Source organism: Vicia villosa, linkage group LG2 (assembly GCF_029867415.1).
Source record: "Vicia villosa cultivar HV-30 ecotype Madison, WI linkage group LG2, Vvil1.0, whole genome shotgun sequence".
NCBI classification, from domain to species: Eukaryota; Viridiplantae; Streptophyta; class Magnoliopsida; order Fabales; family Fabaceae; genus Vicia; species Vicia villosa.
The window spans coordinates 26618361-26641311 of record NC_081181.1 but is presented as its reverse complement, the minus strand read 5'-3'; the positions used below and the strand labels follow the sequence as shown (position 1 = coordinate 26641311).

Sequence of the window (22951 nt, the reverse complement as noted above, 5' to 3'; positions counted from 1 at the left end):
TGTTATTAACTAATATAAATAAAATTGGGGTTTATGGTTTTAGATCGATTTATGAACAATAGAGCAAATAAGAGATTAAAATAAGTGATTATAAAATAAGCTAAAACGACAATTTGCTGATTCGGTTCCTATCTATCATTGATTATTGTAATTCCAACCTCCTAAGCGGATTATCTATTCCTATTCGATCATAATATCCATTGACAAGCGCAATTGATAGTATAAGTTGTATGTTCCTATTATCCGAATTAAGCAAACGGGATTAAGTTTCATGAATTAAGCAAACATGAATTAAACGGACACGATAACGAATTAAGCAAACGATAACGTGACTATAGTTAGGATCATACAACCAATCGAATTAAATCAATATAGTCTATGCAAATCGAATTAAGCAAACAAGAGACATAGATTAATATTGAAAGGAATAGAACTGAATTATAATTATAATAACCTCAAGGTCGGAACCTGAATACAGCAAATTGTCTCAAATGAATTAGTTCTCCATGGAATTCGTACAAGCTTGCCTCATAATTTCGTGAATAGTAAAAAACGTGAATCGTAGCTGTACGGCCAGACCTAGACTAAAGAGAAGACAAAAGAAAATTCGGGTCATAATAACCCAACTGGGTCAAAAACATCCAGAACCCGGCCCACAATTGACCAAAATTAAAACAAACTAAGGCTGCAACTTAAAACGAAAATCTGGGAAATATAGGCTCCGAATCTGACTTCGACTCCAACATGAAAGTCGTAGCTATCTCTCTTAGCTTTCCGGCGATTATTAGAACGCCTCAATCGGATTCCTCAAACTCCAGTTATGATCGTTTTCGTGAAAGCTGCTAAAGCTGAAAATTAAGTACGAAAATCAAATAAGTATAAAAATAAACTAAATTATAAAAACACATTAAAAGGGAAAAATAACCAAAATAAAACATGGAAATGTAAAAGTATAAACATAGAGGATCGTGTATCAAAATACACTGATCAAATTCCCCCACACTTGAACTTTTGCACTCCGAGCAAACTGAACAACAAAATAAGGAACGCACAAATACATCATTAGTTAATCATTCTAGGCTATAACTCTTCTTCGGGTAAGTTTGCATCGACAGGTACTAATCTTGCACACTAAGGATATCGTAAGAACACTAACCACAGATATGCAAACATAAGCCTCCTAAATACACAAACCAATTCAAATCATATTATTATACCATAGCCTAACTTACTCATTCTTTTTGCTCTTTTTCATTCAGGCGCAATCACATTAAGTCCGTTATCTCCACACACTTATAGCAGGACGACCGGTTAGTGACTCTGATCCTTTTTTGCACGGGGTTCTGGTACTTACGTGGCATAACCCTTTGCTTACTCAGTTGTAGTTGCGGGGGATCGGACCGTAATCCGCCCTACCAAGTTCAGCACCAGAAACCGCTGAACCAACTAACAAAGAGTCTTATTTTCAACTTTTTCTTTTGAAGGTTCCACAACCGTTGGGTTAAGAGACCGGGTGAGGGTCACCAAACTTAGAAGGTGCATTTCCTTTTTCTTTTTTTCGGAACACTCACTTATATTCATCGGCTTCCCTACGTAAAGTGTGTGAGAGATGGTGTCGACTGCTGAAATAAACTACTCAAGAGCTGTCAGAGAATGAGAATTTAAGGCTAAAACATAATAAAAAATTCAAATCAATTTCCATATACAGGAGACTTACGGTGTTAAAACGATATCGATCTTGTGAATTTTTCCAAAGTCTCCGCAAACTCGACTCAAATCAATCTATAGCCTAAAACTTTCAAAACGATGCATATTTTTTTTTAAAACGGAAAACAAAACAAGAAAACAAAAGAAAATTAAACAAAGTATTCTCTTCATTTTTTTAATATAATAACTAAAAACAAAACAAAACACAGAACAAAAACAAAGAAAAATAAATGATTCCCTCCCCCACACTTAAAACATGCATTGTCCTCAATGAAAGAAACAAACATAAAATAAAAGAGAGGAGAGAGAGGAAAGAACACACCCGAGTAGTTAAGGAGGATAGGTGATCACATAAGCATCCTTTCTCAAAGAGATATCTTCTACATTTTCTTCTTCCAAAGTGGGGCTCTCATGGAGTAGCCTAATACGGTGTACATTGACCTTGAAATTTATTTTAGTGCCTTCGCCTTTTATTCCAGGATCAAATAACAATCTCCGAAAAGTAAAAGTGTCGAATGCGCATGTGAAAGTGATGTCATTTATCACAACATCAAAGATCAATGGTTGAAAGGGCTGCCTCACTAATTTTTCTTCATCTGAAAGTGAGATCTTATGCTCATTACATGATGGAATAATATCAAGAATGTCAATCAAAGTCCATCCAATTCCATTTCTATGTTTCTTCAATGATTTATCTTCATTCTCAAATCCAGTCTTTGATGAATAATTTAAATATTCAGGAAGTAGTGCAGACTCTAAAGAAGGTGGTTGTTCAACAGATGGTGTGTTTTGGGCAGCCGAGATTTCAAGTTCAATGGCATAAACAACTTCATCGACAACTTCACCTGTAGGAAAAATGTCACCCTGCAAGGCATCATTAATCTCAGCACAAACAACACACACGTTAGTGTCAGTGCAATCAGAACACGAGTAAACATCATCAAAACCAGAAAAAGATGGAAAATTGACAGCTGCAAACAAATCATTATAAGTGTCATCAACAATTTCAGAATCAAGTTTAGGAATGGACTTAACCACCTCTTTATTTTTTTCTGGTGCTGGTTCAACCGATTCAACACTCTTTTCGAAACTCAAGGAAATCGCACTTACATTAGGACCTTTTGGATTCACTACTTTTTGGGAAAGTAGTTGGTGTGATCCTTGAGCTTGTTGCATGACATTCATCAAAGTGGCAAGCTGTCTAATTTGTGTTTGCAAAGTTTGAAGAGTGGAATCTATTTGTTGTTGATACTGGAGATTATTTGCAGCCATTTGTTTGACAATATCCTCTAATGAAGGCCTGGAAGATGCAAAAGTTGTAACTTGGGGAGGGAAGAATCTTTCTAAGAACACTTTTTTGAGATCATTCCAGCTTGTAACAGAATTCGGCTCAAGGTAGTATAACCAATCTTTTGCAGCACCTTGAAGTGAGAACGGGAAGACTCTCAGCTTGATATGATCTTCTGTTATTCCTTTAGGTCTCAATAATGTAGAACAAACAATCTGGAATTCTTTCAGATGCTTATGTGGATCCTCACCTGTAAGACCACTAAACCTTGGCAACAAGTGTATTAAACCAGATTTCGATTCAAAGGGAACAACAACATCAGCATACTCAATACATAAACCATTATAATTAACATCAAGCGTAGCTAGCTGCCTTAGTGTTCTTTGATCAACCATATTATCAAAATCAAGTTCAGAATCAAAATCTATTAAGCAATGCAGCAACAAATGCGAAAATTCCAACAATGTCCTATAACAGTCATAAACAAATAGAATGAAGGAACACGATTAAAATAAGTTCATAAAAATATAAAAACACAAAATTTAATCTAATTAGATGAAATAAGAATTTTGAGAATTTTTTTGGATTTTTTCGACTCTATGAAAACAGTAAAAAATTCATTAAAAATAGAAAAACGATGAATTTGACAATTTTGGGTCGAATTCCCTTACTCTTCTAGAGTAAAGGAGTATTGATCGCACTATTTTTCTACTTCCAGTAGGCAAAAACTTTTTACAATCGAACACAAGTTTTTCAAAAACTGAATTTTTCGACTCTAAACGCGGATTGGTCAAAACCGTGAGGAAACTACTGCCTAAACGCACGAACACTAAACCTAAGACTCTAAAATCAATTAATAATAACAAGAATCCCCGGCAACGGCGCCAATTTGATCCGCTGTCGCGCGCGAATCAAAAACGAGTATTTTGAAAACGTAATATAGCGACAATGACTCGAGTCGTATCACAAGGATTCTTGTTTTGTTATTAACTAATATAAATAAAATTGGGGTTTATGGTTTTAGATTGATTTATGAACAATAGAGCAAATAAGAGATTAAAATAAGTGATTATAAAATAAGCTAAAACGACAATTTGCTGATTCGGTTCCTATCTATCATTGATTATTGTAATTCCAACCTCCTAAGCGGATTATCTACTCCTATTCGATCATAATATCCATTGACAAGCGCAATTGATAGTATAAGTTGTATGTTCCTATTATCCGAATTAAGCAAACGGGATTAAGTTTCATGAATTAAGCAAACATGAATTAAACGGACACGATAACTAATTAAGCAAACGATAACGTGACTATAGTTAGGATCATACAACCAATCAAATTAAATCAATATAGTCTATGCAAATCGAATTAAGCAAACAAGAGACATAGATTAATATTGAAAGGAATAGAACTGAATTATAATTATAATAACCTCAAGGTCGAAACCTGAATACAGCAAATTGTCTCAAATGAATTAGTTCTCCATGGAATTCGTACAAGCTTGCCTCATAATTTCATGAATAGTAAAAAACGTGAATCGTAGCTGTACGGCCAGACCTAGACTAAAGAGAAGACAAAAGAAAATTCGGGTCATAATAACCCAACTGGGTCAAAAACATCCAGAACCCGACCCACAATTGACCAAAATTAAAACAAACTAAGGCTGCAACTTAAAACGAAAATCTGGGAAATATAGGCTCCGAATCTGACTTCGACTCCAACATGAAAGTCGTAGCTCTCTCTCTTAGCTTTCCGGCGATTATTAGAACGCCTCAATCGGATTCCTCAAACTCCAGTTATGATCGTTTTCGTGAAAGCTGCTAAAGCTGAAAATTAAGTACGAAAATCAAATAAGTATAAAAATAAACTAAATTATAAAAACACATTAAAAGGGAAAAATAACCAAAATAAAACATGGAAATGTAAAAGTATAAACATAGAGGATCGTGTATCAAAATACACTGATCAATCTGGTATATGGATTAGATTTGAAATGATTATTTATTTTCTTATCAGATATTCTGAACTTGTTTATCAATTAGATATTTTGATTCTGTTATTGCTAACGTTTCATATGTCTAAGTTGATTCAGAATTTCTTTTAAAGCAAAACAGCTGTCACCAGCTATTCCAGATGATGAACACGTGTTCATTCTGAAGGGACAAGCATGCGTTGTAACACCCCAATTCTACCCAAAGCATTTAGGCAAGAAAATATCATAGTATTAAAATTTCATACAACACAATTAGGATGTTACACTAAGTAACCAAACAAACACCTTGAAAATAAACGGACATCACCGATGCCAAAAGCATACACACCTGCCAATAACATGATACATAACACACGGAAGATATGAACATATATATATACGTATAGCTCTCACTCTCAAAGAGGAGTTTTCCAAAATAAAGTGTTTACAATATACAATGGCATGTTATCACATATACATGTTCAAAAGAGTCATATACAAATAAATAACAACAGACTCCCGACTACCCAGTGTTACATATCAGAGCGACCGACAAGACCAACTGGAGAACTACCTCTTCCAAAAGACTCCCAAAGCGGCTAATCTGCATGATGCCACTCAAGCATCAAATCAGCAGAAGGGTGAGAATATAATTCATAATGAAAGCATGACAATTATAGTAATGCCAACAAGTATCATCAATAATCATACAACAAAGTAATCCACTCATTCAACCACAATCAATATATAAGTAATGTGACACATGAATGATAACATAAATTATACAGACAGACAATGATGAATGAGACTCGACTATGCATATGCATGTGGTACCAAATCTGGAGTAAAACTCCTCCTTGTCATTATGACAAATACACCTTTGCCGAGCATTATGCTGGGACTTCTTTCCCTCAGGAAAATACACCTTTGTCGAGCAGTAAGCTACGACTAAATGTCATCGAGCATTTAGCCCCCACTGATGACCTCTTGCCACTCGGGCAAATACACCTTTTTACCGAGCATTAAGCCCCCACTGGTAATAATTGCCAATTCAGGCCACCTGTTAATAGCATTCCGCCATTAACGTAATGAAATGTTATGCTGTGCAAATATATGACTCTATTACATGACAACAACATCATCAACAATATAACACGGTCACATACTCACGTTACACCGTTTATATTCTATCCAATAGGATACATCACCAATTAATAACATCGTTATCAATTATATCACACCATAATTACCACACAGGCATTAATAAGCACACAGCACACATTCACCGTCAAAACATACTAGCCACATCAGCATAAATGATCGCATAATTGCATCACATCAAATTAATATTGGCCATTGGCCCACAACTCCATCAATACATCATCAACAAGTTGTAATAACAACAATTCAACAATGATAATACATCATTCTCATAACAACATTTACTTGCCATAAGGCCACACATCATGTTAATAACAAACAACCAAACATCGTCACATATCAAGAACGAACGTTCATTAATACATAACATATATGAACATGATCTCAGGTTATCAACAACTAATCACATACCTCGTACAAATACGATAACATTCACACAACACATCATCATGATTTATCATGCACTAGTTCACAAAACCATTTATGAAAATCAACCAACCACTACTACATCCTACATCATCAACAATTGCAACCAAGCACGATGATTATTTACCAATCATATCGCGCATATAAACAATTATGTGTTTTCATCAACAACACCTCATAACCAATTAATAACAAGCTAACCAAGCCTATACTATCATATAGAACATCCAACTAGCTTCCTAACACTTTGAACGGCGTACGAAACGGAGCTACGAATCAAAAGTTACAAGGTTTCAAAGTTTGGAAAATTCAACATATTACACAACTCATCACTTGATCCTAATAAAAATAATGGGATATTACATCCTATGAATCATTTAATTAGATAATAATATAGTTCATTGCGTTAGCTTTCCAACGCTTCGAACGGCGACAAAATCGGAGTTACGGTTCAGGAGTTACGAAGTTTCAAAGTTTTGGAAAAACAGAAAATGCTGTTGTCCGCTTCAGCTCTGCTCAGCGGACCTTCGCAGAGAATTTTCTGCAACAGAACCTCTGCTCAGCGGACCCACCTCCGCTCAGCGGACCTGCGTAAACCCAGAAAAAAGCATAACGAACCAGAACGGTTCCAAGCCCCTCATACTCACCAAAACCACTCCAAAACATCATTATAACACCAATACAACACATACAAACCATAGAAACAACCTAACATCAAACTTTCCATGGTTGATTCATCAATCTATCTCAAAACCTAACTTTTATCCAAACTCAATCAAGCCATAGAAGTGGAAAAGAAAGCATGATCAATGAAGGTATCTATCATCATACTACACATACACACCACAAAATCATGTTTATAACTTCTAAACTCACAAAACTCACAATCCACCATTGTTGTCCAAGCATAGAAATGAACAAGAACAAGAACAAGAACAAGAACAAGAACAAGAACAAGAACAAGACTATAAGAATCATACATCCAAGGTAAATTAAATTCACCCCCTTACCTTGCTATTGTGACGATCGGCAATCGATTCGGTTGAGAATCCTCCACTTTCTCTTGTTTTTCCCCTTTGCTCTTCTTCTTCCTCTCTTCTCTTTCTTTCTCTTCTTTTTCTTTCCATCCTTTTTCCTTTCTCACAAATATCTCTTTCTTATAAAGAAAATATTTATCCCGCGGAAATGACCAAAATGCCCCTATGCTCAAATATCGTTCAAACGCCCCAAAACGCGGAATATTACCTTAATGATATTTCTAGTACCAAAAATATGAAAACCTTCAATTAAATATTAGTCCTCCATCCCGAACTAATACCGACTGAAACGACTCCAAAAACGGTAAAATTCCAATAGATGTCACAAACGTCCAAATTAAGCATATACTTATTTTTCCGAGCGTTACATGCGTGCAGTTGATGAGACGCCGCCATAGGTAACTGTGAAAATCATTTCAAATATCATGTTTTTCTCCTAACGTCACTCAACATTAAATGCATTTGATTCTCTGCATTCTGTAACTATTCATTCTCAGAATTTAATTGCATTTTGTTTCAAATTTGTGCCTATTTAAACTCCTCTCATAATCTTTTTTACTCTTTTCACACATTCATCATTCTCTAAGTTTATGCGTTTCTGTCATTTGTTTTCTCTCTTCTCAAACCCTAAAAAGAAACCCAGTAATCTCATAAGTGCTTCAATGGCTTCCCCTTCAAATCATAATGTTGGTTCGTCTTCTCAGCAACAACATCAACAAGAACAAGATCAAGAGCAACAACTTGTTCCCCAGAAAACTTGTTTGATTCCGTTGGATCAGTTGGAAGTTATCTGCGAGTTGATGGTAGATTTTGATAATCTGGAAAAACATGATGTTCATCTTACAGAGAATATGGTGTTTCAAGGTTGGGGACCTCTATTCTATGATTTGTGTGGACCAGTCTACTCAGACTTAGTGAAAGAATTTTGGGTTCATGCAACCGTAATGCCAAAAGCAATTCTCTCCATAGTTCATGGTGAACTCTTCTCAATTACAGAACCCCTCATAAGGAAGTTGTTTGGGTTGATGAATGTTGAAGGCGTTACTGAAGCAACTCCCAGAACTGATTGGGATGCTGTTTATGCTGAGATCTTTCAGAATGGAAAGAAGTCAAAGGAAGTTAAGGATCTGAAAAATATATACAAGGTATGGACTAAGATCCTTCTGGGTTGCTTCTACCACAGAAAATCAACAAGTTCATCAAACTTCGTAAACAAGGACCAACAATACATTATGTATTGTATTGGAAATCAAATTAAAGTGGATCTTCCCTACATCATTTTCAATCACTTGTGGCATGTTGTGAATGATTCTAGAGAAGAAAACAGGATGCAGCATCCAAACAAAAAGAGGAACGTTATTCCTTTTGGAAGCATAATCCCAAATCTTCTGGTTCAAACAAAGATTGTTGAAAATCTAGAGAACGCTGGCATAATCAAAAATCCTTACACCATTATTAGAAGTACCTTGAATGGTAATACTCTGAAGAAAATGGGTGTCATTAAGTCTGTTAGTTCTACTCCTCAAGTAAACACAAAAGTTAGGTCCAGAAGAGGCCCTGTTTTGGCTGATTTTGAGTTGTTCTTCAGGAATGAACGACCATAAGTTATTGTTCACTACATTGCTATGCACAGGGAAGTTGGTTCTGATTGTGATCCTATCTGGATAAGCAAGCAGAAATCTATCACTACTAAGGATCAAGTTCCTGAAGTTGTGCCAGAGCAAGAAAGGAGAACAAAAAGAAGGTTAGATCTTCCATCAATAAGTGAAGAGAAGATGAATGATAAGAAAGCTGGTGAACAGAAGGAGGAACAGAAGGAAGAAGGAGAAGTAGAAAAGAAGAAGCAAAAGAAGGATGATAAGAAAGAAGAAGAGAAGAAAAAGAAAAAGAAGAAAGATAAGAAGAAGAAAGAAGAGGAAAAGAAATAAGAAAAGAAGTTGGAAAAGAACGAAGTTGAAAAAGAAAAGAAGAAGGAAGTGGAAAAGGAGAAGGAAGATTTAAAAGGAAAGAAGAAGGAAGAGATACAGAAGGAAGAGAAGGAAGTGTTTTTCTATCCTTCAGTTCCATCTTTGTCTTTCTTCATAGGATGTTCCCATCCTTTGCTCACAGCTCTCCAGACCTTGTTTTCCACTGACTTCAGAACTGCTACCATACGAGGTTTCCAGTAGTCATAGTTAGATCCATCTAGAATGGATGGTCTATTCCCAAAAACACTTTTATCCCCAAATAACTTTATCCTTTGAAACTATGAAGCACCTTCATCACCCTTTCCTTTCAGAAAATAAACAAAAACAGTAAAGAACACAGATGATTGTTTACCCAGTTCGGTGTACAACAACACCTACTCTGGGGGCTACCAAGCCAGGGAGGAAATCCACTATAAGCAGTATTAATTCAGTGCTAAACTCCCCCGTTTATAACTCTTCACTTAATACCTACCCAATGTAATTTCAATCTAGTGCTAGACCTGAGTTCCCACTCACTCCCCCTCAATCACAACAGTGATAACAACAATGACAAATAAAAAGAGGATGAAGACACACTTCAAACAAATCTTGATTTTTCTTCAAAGCTTCCATCAAGGGACACAACATTCGTGCTTAAAAGCTTAGAGTGACACAAACCATTACAACTCAAAAACACCCTATTCCAATACAATCATCAAAGAGACAATTGTTTGGAGTACAATTAACACTAACACAAACACAATGGAAACATAGAATTCTTCACGTTAAAACACCTTCCTCTGAAAGTAGGATTTGCAATCTTCTTATAGGCAACAACACTTGGGCCTTCCAAACATAAATTAAGGTTAACCAAGTTAACCTAATTTCCACATCATCAGGGTGTTCACATATGTTGTAGTACGAGATATTTTAGCACAAATCATACAGCACAAAATATAAAGTTTCCTAAATTGTAGCCTCAGATAAATAAGGAAACGTAACAACTAAAATGTAACAGCTACTGTTGTCAGATACTGATGTCATGACATCGAGCATGACATCCAACGAAAACCTGTATTAGCTCAACCATACAATCCTACACAATTCCACACACAGTGTGTCATGACATTAGTCAAGACATCACACACACGGGAATGTTTTACCATAAAATGCAGCCAATTTAAAAGCATATACAGCTATCAAACACCATAGTAAAAGAAAATGGAGATATTTGAATGATAATAATATTGAAATGAACCTTTTTGCAGATTTTATTGTGGAAAGTGATTTGGTGGATATGCCTTGAAAAGGAGAAAAGTTTTCTTGGTATATTGGTGACGGATTATCTATGAGTCGTATAGATCGGTTTCTTTTGTCAGATGCTATTATGAATAGATGGAGTGTGGTCAGTCAAATTATTGGTTCTAGAGATATTTCGGATCATTGTCACGTATGGCTTGTTGTGGATAATAACGATTGGGGTTATAAACCTTTCAATTTCAATAATGAATGGTTTTTTTCAAATCTTTTATTCCGTTCATGGAAAAGGAGTGAAATGAGATTAAGATGGAAGGAAGAGGAGACTTTGTCTTGAAAGAAAAACTTAGACTTCTTAAAGATAGATTAAAGTGGTGGAATAAGATTGTGTTTGGCAATATAGACTTGGAGGTAGAGAAAAATGTGAGGGCTATCAATCTTGGGGATGAGTGCTTGGAAGTTGATTCCGATGGTAATCATTCGGAGATCTTGTTAAACCGGAAGGAAACAACAAGTAAAGTTTGGTTGAATTTGAGGATAAAAGAAAACATGCTAGCTCAAAAATCGAAAGTTAAATGGTTTAAAGACGGGGGTTGTAATAGTAGCTTTTTCCACAAGGTTATGAAGAAGAAAAGAGAACATAATCATATTGGTCCTATTTCTTCTTCGGGTTCTTTCATCGAATCGGTCTCGAAAGTTAAGAAGGAGGTTTGGAGTCATTTTTCAAATAAGTTTTGGAATCAGAACGTGTGAGAATGGTGTTGGAGGGGAATTCTTTCAAACAAATCAGTATGGAGGAGAGGTTGGCTTTTGAAAATCCTTTTCAAGAGGAGGAGATTAAAGATGCTATATGGGGTTGTGGAAATTCAAAGAGTCCAGTCTGGGTGGCTATACCTTCTTGTTCATTAAAAAGTGTTGGTTTTTTCTAAAAGAGGATTTTATTCATTTCTTTAATTACTTCCACTCTGGAGATATGTTGTCTAAGGTGGTCACTTCCTCTTTCTTGGCTTTGGTTCCTTAATCTCTGAATCTGATGTCGTTGGATGATTATAGACCTATTTGTTTAGTAGGTTGTATGTACAAAGCGATTATTAAGCTTTTGACGGGGAGATTAAAAAGGGTGTTGAATTCCATTATATCTCCGTGTCAAAGTGCGTTTGTTCCAAGAAGACAATTACTAGATGGTGTTCTAGTAGCTAATGAAGTGGTGGATTACGCCAAAAAGGAAGGAAGTAATTGCATTCTATTTAAAGTGGACTTTGAAAAGGCGTGTGACAAAGTGAATTGTAATTTCTTAAGATTCATGTTAAAAAAATGGGGTTTGGAATGGAGATCCACTTTCACCTTTTCTTTTTGTCTTGGTTGTGGAGGGTTTAACGAGGTTGGTAAGGAAGTCCATTGAGATCGGGGAGTTTAGTGGGTTTGTCGTTAATGGGAGGTGTCTTGTCGACATTCTTCAATTTACGGATCATACTTCGTTGTTTGGGCAAGGTTCTTGGAAGCATGTATGGGCTATCAAGTCGATGTTGAAAGCTTTTGAATTTGTCTCGGGGTTTGGTATTAATTATCACAAGAGAAAATTGATTGGTATTAATACTAGTTGCAATTTTTTTGAAGTCGCGTCGGTCGTTCTTTCTTGCAAGGTGGAAGATTATAAATTTAATTTTCTTGGGATTCCAATTGGAGCCAATCCGAGGAAAAATTCGACATGGATTCCTCTTTTGAACAAAATGAAGGTGACTAAAGAATTTACGAGTATCCAATGAGACTTTTTATAGGGTGGTTTGGAGGGCAAGAGAAAGATCCATTGGGTGGGTTGGAAGAAGGTGTGTCTTCCGCTTGAATTAGGAGGGTTAGGAACAAAAAAATATTTTGGATTTTAACTTATCTCCTCTTAATAAATGGAGGTGGAGAATTTTGCAAGGTCATGATAATTTTTGGTTGACTTGTTGAGAGTGCGGTACAGTGATATTTCCATGAATGCGGTTTGTGGTGGTGGTAGTGATCCTCTTGCTCAATCTACTTGGTGGAAGGATATTATCAAGATAGGTGTTTCATCTTGTAAGGATCCTATGGTGGCTTTGTGTAAGTTTGGGTTGGGTAAAGGTTTTAATATACCTTTTTGGGAAGTTATTTGGTTGGAGGAGAATAGTTTGAGAGAGGAGTTTCCGGATCTTTAGTTGATTTCTTGTTTGCAAAAAGTGGGGAGATTTTGGTATTAGAGATAATTTGTTGACTTCCGATAATCGGTTGAGGCTTGCTTTGCTCTATTCAAAGTTAGGGGGTGTTGGGGCGGGAGAGCTTGACCATGATAAGGTGTTTTGGTTAGTGGATCCGGCCGGAGTTTTTTTGGTATCTTCTTGTTATGAATTTTATGCAAGTTTTCGTATTCATTTTGGTCTCCGAAATAGAAATGACGAGGTTTTGGCCAAGGTTTGAAAATTAGAGGTTCCTTATAAGATCAGGGCATTTGGTTGGAGACTTTTTTTTAATAGACTTCCAACAAAGGATCTTTTGAAGATTAGAGGTATTGTCATTCCTTTAAATACTTTAAAATGTGCTTTTTGTGGTATAGAATTTGAGAGTAAGGATCATTCTTTTTTCAATTGTAAAGTGGTGAAGATTATTTGGAATGAGATAGCTCTTTGGGTCGGTAAACTGGCCGGAGTGGTGGAGGAGTGCTTATCGAATTTTATGGATTGGTTCTCTCTTTGTAAAGAAAATAAAGTTAAGGAGGGAAATTGGGAGTTGTTTGGCTTGCAACTTCATGGTCTATTTGGTTATTACGTAATGGGATTTGCTTCCGAAATGATGGTTGGAATGTTGATAATACGGTTTGGAGTATAAAAAATTTGGTTTAGAAATGGATGATTTTAGGAGAAATTACTAATCCCAATTATAGTTTTTACGAATTTAGCAAAAATCCGTTGTTATTTCTCTCGTAATTTCAATTGGTTAGTAATTTCTTTCTTTTTTGTCAGGTTGTTTTTCCGTATTACTGTGTAAACAGATTGAAGAACCTTTAGTTCTCCCATTAATATCATCAAACACAATACAACACAAAATTATTTTGTACTGTTCTATAATGTCTAGTCCTGTTTTGTCCAGTACTTTCTATTTTACAAATCAAACGCACCCTATAAGCATTCTTTGTGAGCACTTTAATTTGCGTTCAAATACTTGAGCCATATTAACCCAACTCCAAAAAATATAGTTTTATGAGCATTCAATCGATTCTCAAAAGCTGGACATAATTCATTAAGCCAATACTCATTTTAGTATGCATGTTCAATATCATCACTTCTTCTCTCGGCATTGAGTTTGTCCTCAAGCTCAAAATTAAGATAAGTCTCGTGAAACTAATCAAAAGATTCCCTTATTACATCTTCTAGAGTATATCCTTCCAACTAGATTAAAAATTCTATAATTCCTATATGTATTCTACTACACATGCAAGTTGTTTATATCTGACCATTAATGTTGCCACTGTTATTTCATGCATTTCTTGAGTTGTCTTTTCTTGAACCTTTATCTCCTTGAACTATGATACTATGATGGAGAGATTATGTTATGCTAACTTAGAAATAAAATAATAAAATCTAATTGGCGGAATTAGAGATCCATATCTATTTCTTCTATCAACATTTTTGCTTTCTGCTTCCCATTTCCAGAAGAAAAAAAAAAATACAATTTTAAAAACACATCTCTAAGCTAAGAAGTTATCTTTCTTGACAAAAGCACCACAAACAAGGGGTCCCCTGCTGATCCAGCTTCCAGATGGTCACCTCAGCAAGTTTTTCACTAGATGTATAGCAGTAACTTCATATTTGCTGATAGAAATTGTAATGTTGAATGGGCTTCAAACATGTGCATAATCCTCCAGAAGGAAACTGAAGGCAGACATTAAGCAACTTAGATACAAAGATATAAACATAATTCAGATTTGATATGATCACATAATGGTTTCAAGAAAATAAAATAAAATTACCACATCAACATGTAGTCAAAATTTCAGCTCCAGTCTTAGTTATCAAAATGGTATGTTCGAACTGTGCCGCCGGACTACCATCAGTTGCAACTGCTGTCCAGTTGTCAGGCCATGTAATGCAATCAGTGCTTCCCAGGGTAACTATAGGCTCTGCATTTTAATAGAATTTTTACAGCATCATCATTCAATTTCAAGATATCACTAGCTTCATAGCAATGATCACCTATAATAATATTAGGTAAGAATCTACAATTCACTTACCAATTGTAAATGTTTGACCTTCAACCATGCAACCTCCTTCGTCATTTCCTATCATGGAATGATAAAAAGTTAGAAATCATAACTTCAGAAATAAAAGGTGAAAACTCCTGTTAATTACAAGTTTGTTTCAGTTTTTTCAAAGAACCAAAAAAATTTCAAAAGTATGATCTTAAACTGTAATAATAAGAGCTGGAGATCTTAGTTTGAAAGTAAAAATTAAGGAACCAACTTAAGTTACTTGTAAACATAATTCAGTTAGGTAGTCATGATAAGTGCGGTTTAACAGGTTTGCTATTTTAGACAACCATCTAATGATAGAAATAGTAATGTGAGGAAGAAATTATCGGAGAAGATAGGTCACTCACGATGATGAAAAATAAGCGGCTCAGAATGAAACACTGTTCCAACACCATGCCCAACAAAACGCTCCGCTACATTGTAGCCATGCCTTTTAGCATGCTCGCTGAGATAATGTTACAAAAGAAAACACTTAAAAATCTATATATGAAGTCATCAATTGTACATCTCATCATCATTCATACAAACAATCATCGTACCAACAATCTATAAAAAGAAAGATGCATAAACAATCACTATAACTCAAAACTAAAGTACAATATTGCAATGTGATAGGAAGAAAATTGTGCTAGCTGTTCACAGTAAAAAAGCATAACTAGAATGAACAGAAACCACCCAAGACAGTTACCACAGTGTGGTGATTATTTAAGGTGGCAGTATATTGGCTAGTTATGGTAATGGGGTAATGTGTTTTGCCTCTGTGACTCTCCCTATTAAACTCACCTCGCCACCAATCTCCGCCAAAAGAATTGATAAATTTTATTGTTGGAAGAATAGCTTGCAATTACAAACTAAAGGAACCTATGTTTAACATTTATTGTAGTATCCATGCTGGCAATATTAAATTTTCAAACATATAGGTTTTAGTCGGTAAGATAAAGCAAAAATATACCTGATTGTCTTTCCAATTTTCTTAAAAGGAGCACCAGCCTTGCAAACGCCTATTCCTCTCTCCAAGCACTCTTCAGTTACCTACCAACAGATAAACAATTTGCTTGTGACTAAATGAATGATCTAAAAAATTGCACAAATGGCATTGCTTAAGGAGGAATTAAAGTTCATGTGTGAGAAAAAATGCAAATATATAAAGAAAGTAATGTGCCATCAATGAAATACAGGCCATACTACTTCAGTGAAAACTGTAAAATTGCGGGAAGTTTCTTTTTCTTGACATGTATCAGCTGACTTCTATTTACCTTAACAAGGTTTTTCAATGCACCACTGACTTCACCACAAAAAAATGTCTTTGATGTGTCTCCATGATATCCCTAACAAATCATATATAGAAGGGGATATAATTACTTGATCCTCAATACCATGTCACAAAATATCATAAAGCATAGAATATTAGCAACTAACATGGTACCAATAATCGAATATACTGTACACAGGTGACAATTAATAAGTTCGAACAAGTCAAAAATTGAAGAAAAGAACATGAATATGTTTGAAAAGAAAAAAAAACTACTATAGGTTATCATAAAAACTACCAGTAAAATATAATATGCACGAAGAAATCATGAAAATAATCGTATGTAATTAAAATTAATGATAACATACATGGAAGTAATTTTTGACAGAAATGTGGTAATGAATTTTCATTCCACTACTAACTAGGTGGTGTTTCAGCAGACTAAAAGCAAATTTACGTTCATATGTTTGCAGTTTGAGCATAGACAGAGACAGATGATGGGAGCATGTCATTCTATTACAAAGATGTAGGGAAACCTCTGATTTGAGAAAGATATTGCAAAAATTTTGTAGTTTACAAATTACACCTCCCTAGACCAAAGACTATGATCCTTCACTCAATGTAACTAACTACATTCTTCTCGGGACTCATCCCTTCCTCTCATGTACATCATGTCCAACTCCTTCAACAGTTTTATCTAACAAATTCTAACTAACTATACTCACTAACTACCTAACTGACAGGAGACCACTGATTAAGGTGTATATGAGGATTAATTTCAGACGTGATATTATGGAAACTGGGCCGATTGATTTGATTTGGATATTATGAGATCATGTATGTATTTGCTCCGTTGTATATATACTAATAAATCCCTTGTGAATGATCAGTGGAAAATATTCAGATTCAACCAAAATAATGCTGTAATTTGTAGAAAACATCTAAGTTGGAAAAAACGTAGGGCTAAATTCAACTAAAAATGTCAGTGAGAAGTGAGAAGCATACATTCAGGTAGACTGTCACATCAATGTTGATAATATCACCATTCTGCAAAAGGGACAATTGTCATCAATTCTGAGTTATATGTATACCAGGGATTAAAAAAATTGGGGGGAGCTAGTAAAACCTGCAACTGCCGAGAATCAGGAATCCCGTGGCACATGCACTCATTAACTGATGTGCATACACTTTTCGGAAATCCACCATAGCCAAGGGGTGAGGGATAAGCACCAGCATCAATTATCATTTGGTGCACTGCTTTATCAATTTCATCAGTTGTCACAGAAGGCTGACAATGTATAGCAAGATCAAGTCAAGTCAGATAAAAAAAAGTGGCACCAAGTTAAATATTTATTGCATTTGCATAATCAAGGTTATGGTCACAAAGCCTCAACTATTATTGGATTTAAGTTCTTTGCGACACTTCTCCTAGGTTCCCTTCAAGAAAATCATATCCATTTTACTATGATATAGGAATTAGGAAGTAAATACTAAGAGGAGAAAATCTTACCCTAACCAAAGTTCCTGCAAAGTTTAAGACACGCGCTGCAAGCTCACACGCAGCCCTCATTTTAGCAATACCTTCGGAATCAGGAATTTGATGTTCACTTGCAATCTCTGGAAGTATATTTGAACCTACATAAGGAGGCTTAGGTATGTGATCAGGGACAGATAAAGGCGGCGATACTTTTCCACGACTTAACGGAGACCTTTTCCTATCCTTCACAATCTGAAGTTCCTGTTCTCTTCATACGAGCAAACATCGAGTAAGAATCTTGACAAAAATTTGAATCCATGTTTTCTACTTCTAAACAAAAAATAAAGTTTTCAGGTTCTCGGACAATAGAAAGAAAATGCAAGATTGTATTAGAAAGAGAGAAATTGAAGAAGAAGAAGAAAGAGAGAGAGGCATACTCCATTATGTTATTCTGTTTTGATTTATTTTGATAACAGAAAGTTAGTTACGATAAGTGACCAAGAGAGTTTATATAGTGTAAGTGTGTAACTAATTTGTGCTGACTCAGCAGAGTTAGTTACAGTTTAGATGCAGTTAGTTACAGTTTGGTTAGGCTATATATGGATAAGAGAAGAAAGCCAGTATTAGGGTTATTTGATACCTTTTGATTCTCCTGACCTCCTTCGAGCCAGACAACCTCCGAGAAAAAACCACAAATTGTTTTTTGGAAAACGATTGGTTTCCTGGAATAATGAACATAGAAAAGCATAGTATTTGTTTATCGATAGTTGAAAAATGAGAGATGAATAAGAGTGGTAAAACGAGAATTGACGAACCGGGATGCGCGGCGAAAGAAGGAGAATTTGAGGAAGAAGATAGTGGTTGGCCATGAAAGGAAGTAGAGAGTTTGGGTAGTGCAGAGTGTCCCAGCAAAGCATTGAGCGCCATTTTCAACACAGAAAAAGAAGCAGAGAAGAAGATAAAGAATTTCAAAATGATACATTTTGTTATTTATTACAAGAAGATGGGAGCGGATTCTCTACCGTGGAGCCAAAACTGTAGGAAATAACGTCAACCCATCTCAACCGTTCATTCATTTTAATGATTGATCAACGGGTAGGAATAAAAACACTTGAATGAGCTGTCGTTTTATCCAAATGTTTTGACAAATTAAATATATTCCAGGATTTTTCATAAGCCATCTTGTCACTAGAATCAATTTAAAAGGCTTTTAAAAATTAGAATCTCCAAAATTTAAACTCTAAAATAGGAAATTGTTCACTATACCTCGTTTCTACTACTTATATAAATGAAAATTCAAAAATATATTTTATGAATCTTTGGAATTTTAAAATTCGGACACACAACAACACTATAAATTCATATTCAATAGTCGAATCACGTCAAAAACAAGTAAAGAGTATGTTATGAGATTGATATTCAAATTAACCTAAATGGTATCATGTAATACACATGAGTAAAGCCTCAAAGGTTTGTTCCAATATTGAAATATAGATTCATCCTTTTGTTATTACATATGTACTTAATACACACCCAAAACACACTCTTGAGTTTGTTCAGATATTAAAATTCAAATTCACCTTTTTGTTATTTCGTATACATGTATTGTTAAAAAAGAAATACAAGTGTGAGTAGTGTGGAGAAGTTCCACATTAGTTAGAAATGTATAGACTTGAGTATTCAAAGTGGGAGAACTCACACATCTATCATATTAAGGTTTTTGGTGAGAATGTGGTGTGTATCTCACAAGGCATGTTGCTCATAAAGAAAGACCCCAATATAGATGCTCCCTCATGTTGACCCCCCTGATATTAATTCTCCCGCAACATATATCCCATTGAAAAATGTCAACAGCGGTACAAGTCTGCATGGTAAAAAGAGCTTCCATTTAAGGGGAGCATTGTGGATAGACTCACACTTGAGGAAGAGTGTTGAAAAAGAATTACAAATGCTCTCTTGTGTTGATCCCTCTAAATTGCCCCAACATGTAATACACATCCGATACAATCTCAAGGATTTGTCCAAATATTAAAATGGATTCACCTAACATAGATCTTTGTTATCAAATACACATAGTACATAATATAAATAAATCTAAAACATTAACATAACTTAGATGCAACATAACATTAATTTTGTTGCACCCCAAAATTTTCCCTCATACTTTAACTTCTAACTGACTTATGTTAGAACAAGATTTGTTCTGATCAATATTCTTAGTTTTGATGATAACAAGGATATGAATTTTGTATAAGATAATGTGGTACTCTAATACACTGCAATTTCCCTTTCAGGAAATATATAAAGAGTATGCACAAATCAGCGCTCAGAAGCTTTGACTTAGAAGGTTCAGCATGCAACATCAGAACATGGTCTGGCAAGACATCAGAAGATGGTCAAAGCAGAATCAGAACATGGGTCTATGGAAGCATCAGAAGAACTAGAGATCAGAAGCAGAAGCACTGAAGTTCTCATGGTATCACGCTCAGAAGCACTTCAAGGTCAGAAGACAAGAAGATGCTCTGCACCAAGCTGTTTGACTCTGATGATATTCAAACGTTGTATACACAAACATCAGATCAGAAGCAAGTACAAGATGGCAGGCTACGCTGACTGACAAAAGGAACGTTAGAAGCTATTAAAGGCAACGTCAGTAGACACAGCGTAAACAAGGCTCGAGGTAGCTGACAAAAGAGTGAAACATTAAATGCAATGCTGTACGGAATACGCAAAGCATTAAATGCTCCCAACGGTCATCTTCTCAAGCGCCTATAAATATGAAGTTCTGATGAGAAGCAAGGTTACCAACTCTACTAATACTAACTTGCTGAAACGCTGCTCAAATCAAAAGCTCTCAAACTTCATCTTCATCAAAGCTCACTACATTGCTGTTGTAATATATTAGTGAGATTAAGCTTAAACTTTAAGAGAAATATCACTGTTGTGATTATAGCTTTTCAGAAGCACTTGTAATACTCTTATTTGATTACATTAATTTGTAAGGAACTAGAGTGATCAGGTTTGATCAGGAAACTCTAGGAAGTTTTAGCTTGTGTCTAAGCAGTTGTAACTAGAGTGATCACGTGGTGGTCAGGATACTCTAGAAAGTCTTAGCTTGTGTCTAAGCAATTGTTCCTAGAGTGATCAGGTTGTGAACAGGAGACTCTAGAAGACTTAGTCGTGGACTAAGTGGATAACCTTTGTAATCTGTTACGATTAGTGGATTAAATCCTCGGGTGAGGTAAATCACTCCAAGGGGGTGGACTGGAGTAGTTTAGTTAACAACGAACCAGGATAAAAATAACTGTGCAATTTGTTTTTATCGTTCAAGTTTTTAGACTACACTTATTCAAACCCCCCCTTTCTAAGTGTTTTTCTATCCTTCAACTTAGACTTCTCATTTCATATGCATCATTTTTCCATTAGGTCATTTACACATGTCATACATTCATCCATGGAATATATATCTTAGTTTGGGCCTTTGATCATCTGGGGGTTTTCGCTAAGCATTTGGGTTATTCATCATTTACGGAGTGACTTCATTATTACTTGTAATACAATTCATTTTATTGGGCTTCATTCAAAATCTATAAACTTGGACACAGACTTCTTATTGACTAGGGATTGATGTTCGTATCTTTGTGCTCGCTTCTAGGATTTACTTTGGTTACTTGAGTTACAAGTCATTGATTTTGGATCTTGTGCAAGAATTGGGTAAAACATGGTGGAACTTATGAACCATTTCAAGATTGGAGAGTATATGTCAATACTTTGACTTTTTTGGTCAAAGTCAACCAAGGAAGGTTGACTTTTGACCAAAATTCTTCTTAAGGCTTTTGGAATTCTCTAATCATGATTCATTCACGTTACAATAATTGAAAGCTTAGAAATTCAAATTTCATAATGGAGGGAATGTTCAAAACTCAAATTGATTTGGAAAAGGTCATTACATTACAAGAGTCAATAATCCATTACAAATATTTAAAAAAATAAGAAAATACATCAAAGATTACACATTTTTACAGTCGACTTTTTGGTCAACTGTTGACCATCGGTCAAAAAGTTGATCAAGACCCATGACCTGACTTTTCTGTTGACTGCTTTCTAAACCTCTTCTATTCTTCAATCCCGCCCTCGATCTCCAAGTTCTGATCCCGACTTCATGACCATCTACCAAACCTGCAACATACAAAACATGGACTATATCAGTTCAAGCATATTTGTTAAAACACATCAAACCATCTTCCAATGCCATTCATACTAATGCAGACTCTGCATAATCACAGTTCAGTAGAATTAATTCACTAACCTACCAATTAACTCATCAACATTCAAACTTGCAACATACAGTTTCTAGTTAACACTACTAAACCATTTTCATTTGTTTATAAACTATTTCAAAATCCATTCAAGTCAGTCCAACAAATGACACAACCAAATTTCATACATTCATATAAACCACTGATGTAGCTAACAAGTTTAAAACCAATACTTCATTAACATTCCAAACTTCACATAACCGTTGACTAATAGTTTTTCTAACTGCTTTTTTTACCAGCAAACACTTATAAACCATCTTCCTATTTTCTAATAACTAACACCTAATGATTCAAGTCTGCACTTAATCCACATAAATTTATACCTTACATCTTTTAACCTACAGACAGTACAATCATCATGATCCATTCCATGTCTTTAAATCGATAGAATATCATCTGATCTGAATAACCTTATCAGGACAAACCTGCATAAGCCACCACAATCATGACTCTCTTCCCCAAATTATCAAGCTTGCCATCATATTCAACCTGTTCAAAGGGGCAACAATAAGTTTATGGGCAGTTCAGTCAATATCAATCCATGCATCATTACATACACAATTCAATCAACTTGGTCCTATTAACATTAGCACTAACCCTGGATTTTAGACTAACCATTATGTCACAAGGAAAGGCTAAATCTGTTTGCATACAAGTCATTCATACCATTCATATCAGGTCAGTATGGCACAAAGGCAGTGACAAGTCAATGGAAATTCACCTGCGCACATAAATAGTCCACAACAGAAGCAGATTCTTGTATTCTGGATGCCTTTGAAGATTGCAAGTGTAATTTGGAGACTGGTATTGGATTTGAAAGTCCCTCTCATACTGAAAGA

At 35.3% G+C, this 22951-nt stretch overlaps 1 protein-coding gene across 3 annotated transcripts; it reads right to left on the bottom strand.

Annotated features, from left to right (window-relative positions):
- Positions 1-14087: 14087 nt before the first annotated feature.
- On the bottom strand, positions 14088-18790 carry LOC131649733 (methionine aminopeptidase 1B, chloroplastic). Of its 3 annotated transcripts, none has more exons than XM_058919491.1 (11): positions 18609-18790; positions 18434-18515; positions 17827-18054; positions 17443-17604; positions 17322-17363; positions 16321-16392; positions 16017-16096; positions 15412-15509; positions 15047-15094; positions 14789-14935; positions 14088-14687 (listed from the first exon to the last, which is right to left on the bottom strand). In XM_058919491.1, exons 1-10 carry the CDS (start codon positions 18773-18775, stop codon positions 14790-14792), a joined length of 1125 nt encoding a protein of 374 aa, XP_058775474.1. In that variant the 5' UTR covers positions 18776-18790; the 3' UTR covers positions 14088-14687; position 14789. The 3 variants fall into 3 exon arrangements, with proteins under 3 accessions (XP_058775474.1, XP_058775473.1, XP_058775475.1); XM_058919490.1 differs by having other exon boundaries at positions 14103-14687; positions 14786-14935; XM_058919492.1 differs by having other exon boundaries at positions 14150-14687; positions 14786-14935; positions 17827-18061; positions 18609-18760.
- Positions 18791-22951: the final 4161 nt, after the last annotated feature.